The 17503-nt window shown below is 36.8% G+C and overlaps 1 protein-coding gene across 13 annotated transcripts in view; it reads right to left on the bottom strand.

Moving 5' to 3' along the window:
- Positions 1 to 17503, bottom strand: part of Nrcam (neuronal cell adhesion molecule) — a 277714-nt gene that overhangs the window by 50369 nt on the left and 209842 nt on the right. For all 13 annotated transcript variants that reach the window (XM_042684611.1, XM_042684605.1, XM_042684606.1 and 10 more), the window contains 5 exons: positions 17258 to 17389; positions 7515 to 7658; positions 5855 to 5966; positions 781 to 947; positions 546 to 693 (listed from right to left, as the gene is read on the bottom strand). In XM_042684611.1, coding sequence (XP_042540545.1) covers positions 546 to 693; positions 781 to 947; positions 5855 to 5966; positions 7515 to 7658; positions 17258 to 17389 — 703 coding nt within the window. The remainder of the gene's footprint in view (positions 1 to 545; positions 694 to 780; positions 948 to 5854; positions 5967 to 7514; positions 7659 to 17257; positions 17390 to 17503) is intronic.

The following is a 17503-nucleotide window of genomic DNA, read 5'->3' on the forward strand; positions in this document are numbered from 1 at the left end:
ATGTCCTGACCTTTCTTCCATTCAAAGCTAAACCATTGTAACATGTTCAGGCTCTTTAAAATGTTTCACTTGTTTTTCTTTATACTTCTCTTTCCATAGACATCAAGTAAAGTGAAAAGAAAACTCACTACCCAACTAAAAAACTAGATTCCTTTGAAATGCTGGATAGGATTTAGATGCACTCTGATAATTAAGGAGATTATATTTCTATGTATTTGTAGAATGGGAATGAACACATCTTGTGAGAGACTTCACTGCTCCAGGAAGGTACAAAACAATGGATGTTGTCCAAAGCCATCCCAAATTATACAGGAGACTAACACACAATGATAGGCCAACATTCTCAGTCTTATTTCAATCACTCAATACCTTTTTAGATCTGAATAATTCATTGTAGGGAAAAAATACACATCTCTTTATTTTGCAGGTTGTAGACTGCAGAAACTAAAAACATCACCATTAAGTCGCTACACAATAAACCCTTGGGGTCAAGAGCAGCTCACAGAGAGAATGAAGAAAAAAGGACAGAAATTGTCTTCAAATACCTTTCATCACTGGGCAGCTCACCGTTGTCCTTCAGCCACATGACAGTAGGGATTAAGGTGTGATCATGTTTCACTTTGCATTCAAAGGACACAGTGCTCCCCCTTTGCACAATTGCATATTCAGGCTGTTTAATGATCCTCGTGGGATCTGAAATTCAAAGTTGTTATCTATTGGCAAATCTGGAAAATCTTTCAGTCACAAAAGACTTGAAACAATTCACTATCTCGGCCTTACCTTTGATTTCTAAGTGAACTTCATTCTTTGCCATGCCCAATTTATTCCTTGCAACACACGTGTACGTTCCCGTACTATCCTTCTGTGCCACAGGGATTTCCAGGGTTCCATTTTCATGCAAAATATAAATGTCTTCATGAAGAGCCCTTCCTTTAGCTCCTTTAAACCTGAAGAAATAACCACAATGCGAATAAAACACATCTTAAGTTTAAGTTAGTCATAACTTGCTATGTTCAAAGTCAACAAGATCACAATCTGTGGTAAAGTATCGAATACAAATATATTCAGAATATGCACAAGCACACTGAATGCTTCCCATGACATAAAATGTCAAGGGAAAATTAAAGACAAGATATGGGCAATTCGATAATTGGGCAATTCAATAATATAAGAATATCGAATTACGCTGATGAATATAGTGTGAATTTCTTTTAAAAATTAAAGAACTTTAATTGTTTTTTAATCTTCAAGTGGTTGTACAAAGGAGTTACCATTAAGCAAATCAGTTTATGAAAACAACGCATCTTGATCAATGTCACCCCTTTCATCATTGTCCCCAATTCCTCCAAACCTTCCACCTCCATCAAATTTCTCAAGTTTTGTAGGATATGTATTATATTTTATAACTGTATTTTCCCCCCTTTCCTTTCTTCATTTATCTACCCCTCTCTCTTTGCCCCCCCACCCCCTTGGAGCACTCATTTCCTGATATTCATTTTGTGGGACTGTGAGTTAAGCCTTTCCAAGGAATTGTATTAATTCTCCCCTGCAAATGCCCTATTTCAGGTAATACACTTGCATACAACCACAAAGTGTTTATGTATACATTTATAAACTAATTCTAGCTTCCACACAGGAGAGAAAACATGGGTCCTCTGTCTCTCTGGGCATGACTTACTTCACTTAACATAACTTTTACAGTGTGAATTTCTAAGACAAGGGGTTTCATCATTCTATTTCCAGGAGACAAAATTTCATGATGAACTTTAATCAAAGGACATCTAAATAATGTATTATTTGCTATCTTTTCTTTTAATACAGTCTAAACATCTAGAAAAAGTAGATGTTTCAAATAAGGACTGTATGTCCACCATCTAACACAACCTGTTGAGTAAACCACACATGCAAACCATAGTCATATCTGAGAGTGTCTTCTAACATTCTGGCATGGAATCTTTCATTTCTTCCAACTCCCTTTTTCCTATATCACATGTCACATATAGACCTTATAATTGCACTTCTAAAAAGTCCTTTTCAGAAGACTCTATGTATTTTTAACACAAATGATGTGTCAGCTTGCTAATTCTACCTTTATCATATATAGATAAATGAATTTTGACACAAAAGTGTGTTAGCTTGCTAACTCTACCTTTATCATGTATAAATAAACAGGGTCAAGGACAAAAACTACATTATCTCAATGGATGCAGATAAAGCTTGACAACACTCAGCATCTTTGTATAATGAAAGCTCTGAAGAAACAAGGAATAGAAGGAATGGACCTCAATAGAATAAATGTTGCATACACTAAAACCTTTGGTAATAATACATTAAATTTAAAAAAACAAACTAAAACCATTTCCTCTGTTTAAAATCAGGAACAAGACAAGAATTTCCTTATTCAACATAGTGCTCGAATTCCTAGAAAGAACAATAAGGCAAAAAAAAAAGGAGTAAGAGAGATTAAAACAGAAAAGAAAGAGATAGACCTATACAAACTATATTATAGACAATATGATTATAGACTAAAAAGTCCCTAAAGATTGCACCGAAAAAAATCTTCTAGGTATGATAAACATTTTCAGGAATGTAGCCAGATATAAAATCAATATATAAAACCCAGCAGCTTTTCTATACACAGTGAACAGACTGGGAAATAAATTATGAAAATAATCACAATACCATATAAAATATACCTAGAAATTAATTTAACTAAGGATATGATCTCTACAGTAAAAAATTATAAGTCAAGAGCAAATTGAAGAAGATACTAGAAGAGGCCAAGACTTCCTAAGGATGAACAGAATCAACATTGCAAAAGTGGCTAGACTCCAAAAAAAAGCACTCTATATATTTAATGTATGCCCCAGAAAAATTCCAATGAAATTCCTCAGAGGCAGAAAAGTTAATCCTAAAATTCATATGGAAGTACAAAAAATGTTGAATAGCCAAAGCAAAAGAAGCAACTTTGGAGTTATCTTAATAACTGACTTCTAACTTTACTACACAGCCATAGTACCAACATAGACTAATGGAACAGAATAGAAGATGCAGAAGTAAGTTCACAGAGCAATAGCCAGTTGATTTTTCACAAATGTGCCAAAAATATTGAAGAAAAGACAGTCTAATCTCTTCAACAAATGGTACTAGGCAAACAGGATATTCACACATAGAAGATGTAAGACTAGATTTCTGTCTCTTACCCTATATTAATATCTACTCAAACTGGATGCCACACTTGAAACTTTAAATTTACTACAGGAAAACATTGGGAAAACAGTGTAACATAAAGGCATAGTCAATAACTTCCTGAATATAACTTGAATAGCTCAGAACGTAAGAGCAAGAATTGACAATGGGTTCATATCAAATTAAAATGTTCACAGCAAAGTGAATATTCACTAGACTATATTATAAAGACAGCCCACAGAATGGGAGTTGCGTATCTAACATTGCTTCATAACCAAAATATACAAAGGAACCCAATTAATTAAACTTCTAAAGAATCCAAAACATAATTGATAAGTAGGCAAATAACTGAACAGTCAATTATGAAGGATAATTTCTCTGCCTATGAAGGGAATAAAAATGATATTGAGATTTCATTTCACTCCAGTCAAAATAGCCACAAACAACAAATGTTGGCAAGGATCTAGGGAAAAAAAGAACTGTTGTTGGGAATATAAACTAGTGCAAACACCAAAAACTAAGAAAACCTCAAAAATCTAAAAAATAAAATGACCATAAATCCAGCGATAGCCAAGTTATGCAAGCAGTCTAGATACCATACAACTAATGAATAATAGTTAAAGAAAACATGTGTGTATGTATACATTATATATATATATATATATATATATATATATATATATATAAAATGTCAGAGTAGTCTTTTCAGATATAAAGAAGAATAAAATTACAACATTTACAAACAACTGGATGGATTTAGAGATCATCATGTTAAATGAAATAAGCCATGTTCAGAAGGACAAAGGGCACATGTCTCTGTCTCTCTCTCCTCATGTGTGTATGTATGTATTTCATGGTTATAAATGTGGAACTGTTTGGCAGAACACAAGGGAGAATGATGAAAGGTGAATAATAACTAAATAGTGTGAAGATGACAAGCTAACTCGTCAGAAGCTGTTGAATAATAAAGGGGTAGGGAGGATGTGAAAAGGGAGTAATAGAGGGGGGCCAATCTGACTATAGTGTAATAACTACATGTGTGAAATTCCTTTGTACATTAATATTCACTGAAGAAATGTGACAAGAATGTATAGCAGGCCCTGTTGGGGAGCAGGGAGGGTAAATGGAGAGGATTAAGGAGGGTAAGTATGGCTAAAATATTTTATATGCATGTGTGAAAGTAGAATAAAGCTTGCTGAAATTATCTTAGGAAGGGGTGAAGGTACAAGGATGAGGGAGAGAGAAAGAGGGGATGAATTTGACTATGTATGGAAATGTTAACCACAAAACCTCATTGTGGGGGGATGGGGAGGAGTTGGGGAGGTGGAAGGGAAGGAATGATAGGGGAAAAACAAAGGAAGAAGTAACAATGCTTGATAGGAAATGTACTCATTACCTTACTCATGTAACTGTAACTCCTCTGTACAGTATTTTTACAATAAAAATATACCCAAAAACCTCATTGTACAACCAATATATGCTAATAAAATTATTTTTAAAAATTAGGTTAATATAAAATACTTAAACTGTGATTTTATGGGAAATCCATAATTTAATAAACACATCATAAGCTATTTTACACTAAACAGGTGATGAAACGTGATAAACAGTCGATAAAGACTGCTCCTTTTTACACTCTCTCCCACAACTGTGATATATTTGTACTACAAGTTTGGTTACAAATTTTAGTGTATTTGTGCCAACTATTATTTATAGGCTGCATTTTTAAAGAGATTTTGATTTAAAGTTTCAGGAAGAGCCTTCAAGGCCACTAAAAATTATATTATTGAAAGTAAGAATACAAAAATCTTCAGGGTAGAAAGAAAAAACATGAATATCAGATGGTAGAAGTAAAAGGAATCAGGAAGAGATCAAAGTCAATTATTATCTTAATGTTAATCTTGACACCTTTACTATGAATCCTGCACAATTGTGGGTGTTTCTTTTCTAGGTGGTTAAGGTGGGGACCTAAGAAGATTTCCTTTAATCTTAGACTTGTCCAGCACAGTGCCTGGGACCTCACAGACCAACAAATGACTGTTTCCATTGTCTCCAGTGGTCTCACTCACTCATTCTCAGATGTTGACTATCCTAGCTTTGTTTCCTTTGGCTCTTTTAGAGCAAGCAATTTAGCAGCAGTAGAAGACTTCTACCAAAGAGCGAAATGTGAAGGGAGATTGTCTGAAATGGGGAGAAAAAGGACACAAGAGTGCTTGACTGGATTCAAGTCAAACTATACAGTGGGAGAGGTACTTAAGGGGAAACACTTGTGGTAACAACGTCTGTTTTCTAGCTTATAGAACCTTACCCCTATCCCACATGATATTTTATTACCAAGGAAACAATATCTCCTCACCAAATGGTCTCTGTAGTCACTATTCATAAAATCTCAGGTGATGTCCAAGGCCTTATAAAATATAGTCTTCAATTGAAAAACAATCATTTACATAAGCTTTGTGATTGACTGATTGTGCTCCTAAGATAGATATATGTGAAAACACTTAGCATGCCACAGGTACTTTATAATTATCTGAAGGAATGAATTCATGAGTAGTATGATGAGTTGTACACTATTATCTCTCCTGCTTCTCAGTAATAAAAACATAGAAATGAGGAATCATTAAGCAAACATAAGTACTAAAACACAAATGAGGCCATTACTTACCACTCAATAGTAGGCAGAGGAGACCCAAAGAAGGCACAGTCCAGCAAAGCAGGCCTGTTTGCAATGACCTGGTAGAGTGTATTTGCAGACGTAAGGATTCGTGGTGGCTCAGCTAAAATATTTAGAAGGTATAGTAAATATTAGAACACATTTTAGCTTTACAGCATCTTCACTGTACTTTATGTTAAGGTCACTCAGATAAAATATTTTAGAAGACATAATAAATATTAGAACACATTTTAGATTTATAGCATCTTCACTGCACTTTGTGCTAAGGTCATTAAAATTTATGGTAAAGCACAACTAACATGTCTCTCTTTTGTTCCTCATCAAGTATGATATTACCCATCACTCAAGATAGTAAAAACATGGGGTTTTTTCCCCTCTTCTTCACGCTCAACAAATGACTCAGACATTCTTTAATTACTGATTGACATATCCTTGTTTTCTATGAAATAGTGATTCACCTGCCCCTGATGTGACTTTATCATTTTTATCCCTACAAGTGATTAATATCCAAAATATAAAAGGAACTCAACAATCCATAGTATTCAAAAAATACTATTTAAAATGGGCAAAAGACTGAAATACACATTTCTCAAAAGGAGACATAGTAAGTGGTCAACAGGCATATGAAAAAATGCTCAATATCATGAATACAAGATCAAAGAAAGCTAACTTCAATCACAATGACCTGTCCCTTGATATTTATTTGAAGGGCTATTATAAAAAAGATAAAAGATAACACATGTTATCTTTCCACCCTAAAAAAAGAAATAGATTCTGCCTTGGATGAAACTGGAGGCTATATTGTTAAATGAAATAGGCCAGATCTTACTCTTAGGCAGATTCAATAAAAACTGAATTGAAGACAGTGATAATAAGACACAGAAATCAAAAACACTTCTGTACCACCAGTATCTTAAGTGCTTAGTTTTTCATGTGATCAATGACCTTCATGTCAAGTACAAAGAGAAAATACCAAATATGATTAGTTTCCTGGGTTAATTTTGTTTGAAAAAGAGACATATTAATTTTAAAGTGGTGAAGTATAATTTCTGGTTCCACAAGAACAATTCTCACACAAATTTTAACCAATATGTTTTTGATAGCTTTGCCCACACAAAAAAACAGTGTTCACAGAAGGCAACCATTTCAGAATGTGCTTGTAAATGCCATAATTTTCTGAGCTTATTTTTGCAGTTAGAAAAAGGAACACTGGTGACTTGTATAAAGGCAAAGCATCATGATTCATGTTTTATTTTTTTAAATCACAATGATGAAATTGTTATTGAACTTCTCAGCTTCTAAGGATAAAAAAGTGGTAATATCTACTTGTTAATAGCAGATAAATACCATTTTACTTTTGAGTGGTTCAACACCTAGTCTAACCATCTGTGAATGGAGCAATCTGATGATCTGATTACTCCTATGATGAAGAATTTGCCATTATAAAAAAACAACTCTGTTATGGAAGAACATTAAGACTAGAACATCATTATCTTTTAGGGCATGGCTTGCAACTTTTCCACCTTGAATGTATCCTTTATAGCTACAAGTAATGTGCTTTGCAAGTAGTAGATGCTCAATATGTTTTTGTTGAATGAGAAAACACCAACAGACATTCATTTGCCATATCTTTAATAAAGGGAGAGCTTACCGAGCACATTTACAAATGCATTTGCCAGTAAATACCCATACTCATTAGAGGCATTGCACTGATAAACTGCACTTGATCTTTCTTGAACATTTGAAAAAATAATGGTGTCACCATCTATTTTTCTGCTGGGGTCATCGGGAGCAACTGTTTGGGTTGAAACATAAAAAAGCATATGTTTATTTCTCAACATGTAAAAGATATATTCTAAACATGTAAATCTACATTATATGTATAGGACAGAAATGCAGGCAGAACAATAGACAGTGGTAAGAGGGGAATCCAGGCAGAAACCATAATTTGTGTGTGTGAGCCATTGCTGCCCAGCTCCATTATACTTTTGTCCTCAGAATCTAGTTACCATTTAGTGCTAACTGGATTGTTCCGTAATAGTATTATTTTGAGAGACTTAGACAAGGAAGCATAAGTATATGTGAAAAATGCAGAAATTCAGAAAAAAACAATGCCTTGTTGAAAAAGAGGCTGGTTATTGATGAGACAAGTTAATTAACAAAAGAAGAAAGCATCAGATATTTTAAAAATACAGAAGCAATGTACTCATTACCTTACTCATGTAACTGTAACCCCTCTACATAGAAACTTTACAATAAAATAAAATTTAAAAAATAAACAAAGAAAGAAAAAAAATACAGAAGCACTCCAGCTCATCCAAACCTGTTGTTGTTGTTAATTTACAGTTTTGTTCTTTTTGTTTTCAACAGTCTTAGAGTTTGACCTAAGGATCTCATATTTGTTAGACAAACTCTACCATTGGAATTATTCTGCAAGTCCTTTTAGTTTTTACATTTTGGCGGTCCTTGGGCTTGAATTCAGGCTAGTGCTCTACCACTTATGCCACAAAACCACTTCTGGTGTTTTCTGAGTAGTTTATTAGAGATAAGACTCTCACAGACTTTTCTGCCTGGGCTAGCTTTGAACTGTGATCTTTAGATCTCAGCCTCTTGAGTATCTAGGCATAAGCCACTGTTGTCTGGTTAGTCTTTTTTATTTTTGAGAGTCTTTATACCTGGATTAGCCTAGACTGTGATCATCCTATTTGTGCTTTCCTGCATTGTTAGGATGACAGTGTGCATTGGTTGAGATGGAATCTCATGAACTTGCCTGCCTTGGCCTTGAACTGCAATTCCTGCATCTGCCTCCCAAGATTATAGGTTTGAGTCACCACAACTGGCTCAAACCTGTCCATTTTAAGAACCTGCTCTTGAAATAAACAGATGACTAAAAAAAGTGCATAAATAAGTATTGGACTGGTAATTAAAGGTGAGGTTAAAGACATCTTTTTCAGCTAAATCCCTTAAGTATTTAAAAAATGTTAAGCCCAGGATTGATCCTTATTGAGGAGGGATAAAACTGATAGGTAATAAAATATGTGAAGATTTAGTCCCAGGCATGCCCAATCATTTCAAAGTAAGTATTGTGCTGTTACAGATGAATTCCCGTGTGTGTGTGTGTGTGTGTGTGTGTGTGTGTGTGTGTGTGTGTGTGTGAATGTTAAATGCTAGGTCATGACCTTACATTGTCTTAATAGTACACTCTCCAACATGTAAAAACTGAACTAGCTACCTTGAAAGTAGGGATGGAAGGGGGAAAATTGGGGGGGGGAATGATGGAAGGGGTGACATTGAACAAGAAACATTGTGCTCATAACCTGACTTATGGAATCGTAATCTCTTTGTACAATATTTTTTTTAAAGTACACTGCCTCAGCATGCTGACTAAAATAAAAATGAAATAGCAGCACCTCTTTCTCTTCAACTTTTCTTAGTAATTTGAACTAGTTAAGATAACTTTAATTCCACTCCAAACATCCTTTCCTTTCCTTTGGTGACAGGAAAAGAATATATATCTGAAAACATATTTACCACTGCATTGAGACTCTTTTATCACTTTGTAAAAAAATATTTGGTTTTTATGTGGTTTGTTAAAAGTAAACCAAACTGCAGTCTTTCAATCATCCTTGTTTTATTCCAAGTACTTAAAGCATTGTGCTTTTGCATCTGGTAATATCTTTCTATTGTTGCTTTAACAATTTATCACAAACAGTGGCTTAAAATAGCATGTTTACTACTATTCAGTTTTGTAGATTTGGAGTCTGATATATGTCTTACTGAGCTAAAAACAAGTACCAGCAGGGCCAAATTCCTTTATATAGGAAAATTCAGAAGAGAATTTACTTCTACTTTCTGCTTCCCACATTCTTGAGCACATATGTCTTCTTCCATCACCATAGCCATCAATGTTGCATCTTTTTAATCATTCTTCCCTAGTCATATTTTTTCTGACTATAGCCAGAAGTCAAATATACCATTTCTTAAGGCTTAAGTGATTAAACTGGGTATGAACCAGATAACTCAGAATAATCTCCAAGTCTTGAAGCTCTTAACCTTAATCACTTATGCTAAGTCCCTTGGGTCATATAAGGCAACACAAGGGACTGCCATCTGCCAGTCACAAATTCTATTACATTTACTACCTGAACGTCTTATAGATGTTTCAGGCAAGAATATTTCTAAGTCGTATCACCAAGTTTAGAACAACTTAGCTTCCAATGACTATGAAAACTCCAACTCATGTACTGATTAAATGCCTTCATTTCTGAAGAGGTACAATAGCTGTTCTTATGAAAGTATTTGTTCAAAATTCTGATCACAACCAACAACTAGTTTATGAAATCATTTTAGAGACTGCCGTTTGTTCAGCTACTGATGTGTTGTGTGAAGATATTTTGAATTGGCTGCTTTGCTAATATCTGCTCTTCTTGCCTGTAAATTGTTCAAATTTGCCCTAAAGAAGACAAATTGAAGTCATAATTCCATCAACAGGCTATAGATTTCATAATAAGAGATAGTTGAGGGCAGAAATGCCACCCTACATCCAATAGCTGTAGCAGGTGACCTGAGAATGTGGTATATATCAGGGCAATCCATGTTCCAGTTTTTGCAAGATAGAACCTGTTGCATAAGAATGTAACTACACTCAACACTACTACAATGCCACTTAGAAGTGGTTACCATAGTAAACTTTATGCTTGTACTTTGGATTTGTTTTGCTGTTCTTGGGGTGGTACTTATTGAACTCAGGGCCTCATGCTTGCTCAGTTTGCTTGCTCAAGGCTGATGCTATCACTTGAGCTACACTTCCAGTGCTGCTATGTGTTTTTACTACAAAAATAATAAAAAAAATTCAGTGACCATGATTATAGAAGGAGCAGCAGCTCCAGACAGGTGAAAGGATAATTTAGTCAACTGGAGATTTATCCATCACAAACATAAAGCATTTCTGTAGCTCAGAGTTTCATTGTTTCTTTGCTATCAACTATTTGGGAAAGATAATAATTAGCTGAAAGACATCTGACTGTATTTGCCTTACATGTGCTAAACAGAGCAGTCATCAATATTTATTTTTCACAAGATATTTGGGAATAAAACAAACTGTACTTTAGGCTCAAGAAATGAATTATCAGATCCCTCTCCATGGAGTTGGGGTGACATTTTCCTTAAGTACTTACTAAAGAAATGCAAACAAAACCAGGGACTACCACAGTGACATATGGTGGCTCTCTTGGTACCTGGACTCAGAATGAAATCATTAGTGTAAAGACATTGGAAGTCTTTGGACACTATGTGCAGGCTACTGGATAGGAATAACTTATTAGCTTGCAAACTCTAAGTTGTCAAAAGGAATAATTTATTCTGGGAACATCAACTTCATTTGCTATGAATGAACACCGAAGGAAGAAACTGAAGAGCACAGCATCACCACATACTGCTTCAAGCCCCAAGGTTAAGTTCCAGAACTAGGATAACTTTCATAAAATACTTTCTCTTAAGCTAATTCTCCTAGCATGGCTTAAACTATACATATTTCCAAATTTTAGATAACAATAATAAGAAGAATAACAATACTACCTTGCAAGAATATAACACTATCAATCTTTAAAATGTTTTCACATCTAGCAGGGCACTCATTGGTGGCTCACACCTGTAATCCTTGCTATTCTGGATGCTATGATCTGAGGATGGAGGTTTGAAGCCAGCTTGGTCAGGAAAGTTATTGAGACTTTCATCTCCAATTAACCAGCAAAAGAGCTGGAAGTGGAGCTGTGGCTCAAGTGGTAGAGAACTAGCCTTGAGTGTAAAATCTAAGGGATATCACTTAGGTCCTGAGTTCAAACTCTAGTACCCGCACACATACTCACACACAAAGGGGACAAAATGTTTTTACATTGATTGCATAATTTTATTTATGAAATACATTTAATTAGATAGTATCATATGCTTTTTTGATATGAAAAACTATAGGCAGGAGCACTTAATGCTTTATTTAAATGAGATTAATGCTCAGATTCCTGAATTGGTCAATTGTATAAACATTTCCTGGAATATAAACATTTGAGCATAACATAGGAGTAATCTTTGAGGGGAAGAGCTGAATTTTCTGTTTACATCTATTTATTTACTCCATATACTCTTAAGAGGGGATACAATTGATCCCTTTACCCTTAAGAAAAAAGAAGATCCAATCTTAGGATTGGATCAAGGCGTGGCTGTCTCCCATGTGTTACTGACAATATGTAATTGTAGCAGTAGATCTTCTGTCCTTCCTCATCAACTTTGTCTCTTTCCTTCCTCACATCTGAGAGACAAAGGGACTTTTCACATAAGAATAGTCCATATTCCATGTAGGAGAACCTGAGATCTAACAATTCATAGTGGGGCACTGGATTGGGAAGAACTCAAGATCTGTAACCAGTACTGTCCTGATTCCTCATGAGACAGGGACAGGAATTGTGGTGTCTGTCCATGGTCTTGATCTTGGGGACCACCACCAGGATGACTTTCTTGAGGAGAAGACAGAAGGAACTTAGAAACATTCATAAACTCTGAAGTTCTGAAAAATTGTCTTCTTGGGGGCAGTAGAGAAATAACTTCACCCTGTCTTGTTCATAGCAGGTTGTTTTTCTTTTTGGTCCTAGATTCTACCTTACATTCTCTCAGTTACTGCCAGTCACATTGTGATCATGGTGTTCTCTTTCAGCCACTGGCTATTACAGTTGTGTTATTTCTGATATCTATAGATGGTTTAAAAATAGTGGTGTTAAGGAGTAAATTCCATATTCAATGCAATCTTGTTTTTCTGTCTCAAGGAAGACTTTACGCAACCTGGAGAGGTTTGGGGAGGGAGAAGACACAGCTCTTGAAACCACTGGAATTCCAGCAGGTAATCTTTCCAGTTTTATGAGACTCTGGATTCCAGGTCTGAAACATGCATTCACAAATTGGTATCACATTTTGCTGGCAGAATCCAAGTCCTCCCTTACCTTAATCCTACTTCTCCCCATACAGTACCTGTGTGCACCTGGCAAGCTAGCACCTGCAGAGGCAGAGGAAGCAGTCGACCTCCTCAAAAAACTGCCTACAAATGAGTGGCGGGAAGCTGTCAGTATGTGCGTTGACTACATCTCTATTGTTTGGCACAGAGGGTAAATCTCAGGCACCTGGCAGGGAGTTACATGGCTCTCTGGAACCATAGAGTGTTTTCTAGGCCTTTACAGCAGTCTACCTGTGGTCTACCCACAGTTTCCACATTCTCTTGGATGGAAGGTGTTGACTGTAAGCCAGCTTGTGCCCCCAGCTAACTTTTGGGGCCTACTTACACTGGGATCCAGTGAAGGTTGGATTATTACTGTATTCCACCGTGCACTGGGCCATCACTCTTGGTCCTACCTTTTCCCCTTTCTGCAACTCTGTCATCCTTCCTCAAATGGTCTAGCACTGCTGGATGCATGTTTAGGATGTGTAACTTGACAAACTACAACTGAGAGACAAGCACCAGTCCCTTTTTCCTAAGATGGTCTCCAAATTTTAAAGGGAATTCCATTTACATCTCTCTTAATTCAGCAAACTACTAAAGAGGGTGGAAAGGGGAAAGGCACAAGGTTCCTTAAACTCCTACTGCAGTTTTTTTTCCTTTCTCACTTTCTATTTTGGATTAGGGTAACACTACAGTTCAGGAAGACATTCCCTTTGAACTTTGCTGTTTTAAGACTTAGTATCTACTCAGAGGTCACTCAGCAGAAGCTGTGCATGCACCAGGGTAAATGTGAGGACAGCTATGCCTGGGCAGTGTCATTGTGTGGAAAGCAGTGTGGGGACCCTGCCAGTCCATCACCTTTCATCATGGGATGTCTACACAGTCATCCATACACTTCCAGCTTGGTCACCTTCAGGAAAGCTTCAGTGACATTGGCATAGACACACAGCACCTGCCCTCAGCACTCCAGGTTAGCCTGGCAGGATGGGCTTCTTGCTGTGCTGCCATTTCTGTCATATCCCCAAGGGCCCACCAGACTAACTGCTGTGAGGCACACCAGAGATCCTGTACTCCATATCTTCAGAGACTGTAGAATCCACATCATACCTGCTGGATCTCCTTTCAGCTGTACCAAGAATACTTGTGGGGATGGAAGAAGATGTACTGATTTGGCATCTGATTTGAGAGATTTTGTCCCAACTCTTTCTGCTCTTGACTTAATTGAATGATTTAAAGTTATAGTAAATGACCTACCTTATCTCTTCGGTCATTTCTTTTTTTTTTTCCAGTCAGTTGTGGGCCCTGAACTCTGGGCCTGGACGCTGTCCCTCAGCTCTTCAGCTCAAAGCTAGCGCTCTACCACTTGAGCCACAACGCCACTTCTGACTTTTTCTGCTTATGTGGTACTAAGGAATCAAACCCAGGGCCTCATGCATGTAAGGCAAGCACTCTACCACTGAGCCACCTTCCCAGCCTCTCTTTGGCCATTTCTAAAAATAGACCTTTGGCAGTTGATCTCCCTACCAATTTTGTTGTAAAGGGAGTGTCTGAGTACATTGTTTTTCTTTTTTTCCCCTTGTGATCTCATGCTCTTGCTTAGTTTTTTTTTTCTGCTCAATTCTTGGTGCTCTATCACTTGAGCCATGCCTCTGTGTCCATATTTTTGCTGGTTAATTAGGGATAAGAGTTTCAAGGATTTGACTGCCCAAGCTGACTTTGAACTGTAATCCTCAGATCTCAGTCCCTAAGAGGCTATCAATGCATTTTTAAAGCTCTTAATACCTCTTAGAATACAAAGTTCCCTCACAGTTGCTGTGATTCAAGTGTTTGTGTTCCTCCGAAATTCCTATATTGAAACACAGTTCTCAAGATAGCAAGAGATGGTGCTTTTGGCAATTGATTAGTCTACAAGTATGGCTTTAATCTCATGAATGGTGCTAGTGACCTTTTATAAGTCTCAAGGAGACTGCTCCCTGTGTTGCGTGAACACCAGAAACCAATCCTGTAAACTTCATCTTAGTCTTCCCAGAATCCAGAACTGTGAGTCATAAATTCCTGTTGTTTATAGATTACCCAGACTGAGGTACTTCATTACAGAAGCAAGAACAGATTAAGACAGCTGTTTTAGAAGGCTGATAAACAATCAGGAAGAAAGATCATTCTCATTTTTTAATTTCCCATCTCTGTCTCAATTTTCTCTGCTTAGGGTTGCATTCTGACTGCCAAGCTTGACAAGTTTATCTCTTCAACCTCCTTTATTTCCCACCCCCTCCACACTAAGAGGCTATGTGGAAGTTCGCTCCCACTTGTCTATTTTGCTGAGTCTAAGTCTCAGGAGTACATTTAACCTTCCCTAAGTCATAAAGAACCTCTGATCTGCAAAAATCCATGTTGCAGAATTGCTGAGTATGCTTTATCACTTACTGCTATTCTGTATGCATCCTAAAAAAAATTAAAAAACAAAACCCAAACCCATATATCATACCAAAAAACTGCTTCTGGTTCTGGCCTTGCTTTCACTTATTCACTCAGTTTTTAAAAATACTGTACTCATCATCCCCTAAGAGAGGCAGCAGCTTCTTGAAACACAATCACAAAGTAATATCTGCATTTTTTCCTGATTCTGATTATGGTTAAAATTGGGAGAAGAAATAAACAAATCTTACTACTGCCCTCTTAGACAATTTTCTCCCAGGAACATACTTCCTTTTACAACAAACACAGGCTACCTGACCCAAAGCATTGATAACTACTATATTTTGTGACACAAACTCCCAGTTAGGACTCCTATAAATAATCATGGGACAGAGTATAAATGCTCAGCATAAACCTGCAGATGTTATACTTTTGATGAGAAAGAGGTTCTTGTGTATGTTAAATCTATGGGCCATTTTCTGCCACATTCTATAGGAAAAGTCCATTTCAGAAAAGTCAGTGCAATGGATCATTTGGTTACATGGAAATAGAACTGGTCATTGATTCTGGCCTGGAGAGAATCAGGAGCCAAGTTGTTCACCTCCTAAGCCTGAGATTGTTTTTGTTATAAGTAAAGGACATCTTTGCAGTTGATAATGACAGTGATTCGCAGGTAAGTCTGAAGCTGCACTTGAAGTAGATACTTAATTTTCTGTGTGTCTACCAGAACTCCAAGAAGGGGAAACTGTTTAAAGACACACCTGTAGTTAAGAGGCGGCAGAGCATGGGAAAGGAGAATGACAGCTGGTATTAGTGAACTGTCTGTTTATGGCCATGGCTTAGAAGTCAGGCATAGTAATGTACAATTCCATTTTAATTTTTTCTGGGGTCAACAGTTCTGGGGCTTTAACTCAGTGTCTCTACCATTTGAGCTATGCCTCCTCAGCAGTAACTTTAGTTATTTTTTCTGAGTTTTTGCTTGAGACTCCTTGAACTATGATCCTCTGGATAGATCTCTGCCTCTTCAGTAGCTGGGAACCATCATGTAGGTCCATTTCTAACTTTTTGGCTTTTCCTTTGTGTAATTCCCTTCGAATGTTTTCAAGACTATTTATTCTCTTTTTTTTTCTTTGAGACAGGGTCTTGCTATGTAGACAAAGGTGACACTAAATTCTAGCTCTTCCCATGTCAGCCTCCCAAGTGTCAGGACTAATAGGCCTGGCCACGATGCCTGGTTTTATAAAACTGGTCTTTGCTGTGACTTTGAGGATCAATGGAAAGACCTGTGGGTACACCTGGGGATCACTGAGGGCAGCACAGTGGCAGCTTAGAAACACTGGCTAATGAGTACCAGCTCTGAGCGGAGCACAGAACAAGGGTTAGAATAGGCTAAAGGTGACAAGCATAGCAGGAGCCTAAACATTACTTGAGGATCATGTCAGCAGTACTGCAGGAGGGAAAGCTGGAAAAACATTAAGCATCCTGAAGAGATCAAGCCAGGGGATGTGTCAAATAGCATGGAGACCTCAGATGACCTGAGAATTTGGGGGACATCTGGGTTAGCTAGGACTAAAAACTCTTTAAAGCAGAATGGCTATTATTTCTTATACCAGCCATAGTCAGTGGCTCTGTGCTTAGTCTTCCTGCCCATTCGTATGATTTCTCTGATCATCAAAACATCTATTTTGAACAAAGAAGATAAGCTCAACTTTTTGGTGATATTTATTTTTGACCCTATATTTTTCCCTGGTCCAGGTTAAAAATATGTACAGGAAATGTTGCTGAGTCTCAAGGAATATTTTAACACAATATTTTAACAGCATAAATTATTCAAAGTCAATGAATCTAAAGGCAATAATAAAACTCTACAGGTAATTTTGTGCCTCTGTTTAACTTATGGATGGTTTCCTCCCTTAAGCTCAACTATTTTATTTACGGCTGAGATGTAGCTATACTTTGAAAATATCTTGCAATTAGAGCTAGTTAAAGAAACTTACTTTCTATGGGGACTCCATTTGTTAACCAGCTAATTCTGGGTTTGGGGTTGCCATTAGCTCTGCAAATCAGAGATCCATCCTCTCCAGGAGACAGCACAAGATTTTGAGGTGCCACAATCCAGTATGGAGCCGCTTTATTGAAGGAATAATAAAGAGGCAAAATTGAGAATCAGATAAGTATTAAAGCAAAAGAACACATTACACTATTTTAATAATAAATGTAAGCATTTCATAAAAAACTTATTA

Source organism: Dipodomys spectabilis, unplaced genomic scaffold (assembly GCF_019054845.1).
Source record: "Dipodomys spectabilis isolate Male_0828 unplaced genomic scaffold, ASM1905484v1 ptg000089l, whole genome shotgun sequence".
NCBI classification, from domain to species: Eukaryota; Metazoa; Chordata; class Mammalia; order Rodentia; family Heteromyidae; genus Dipodomys; species Dipodomys spectabilis.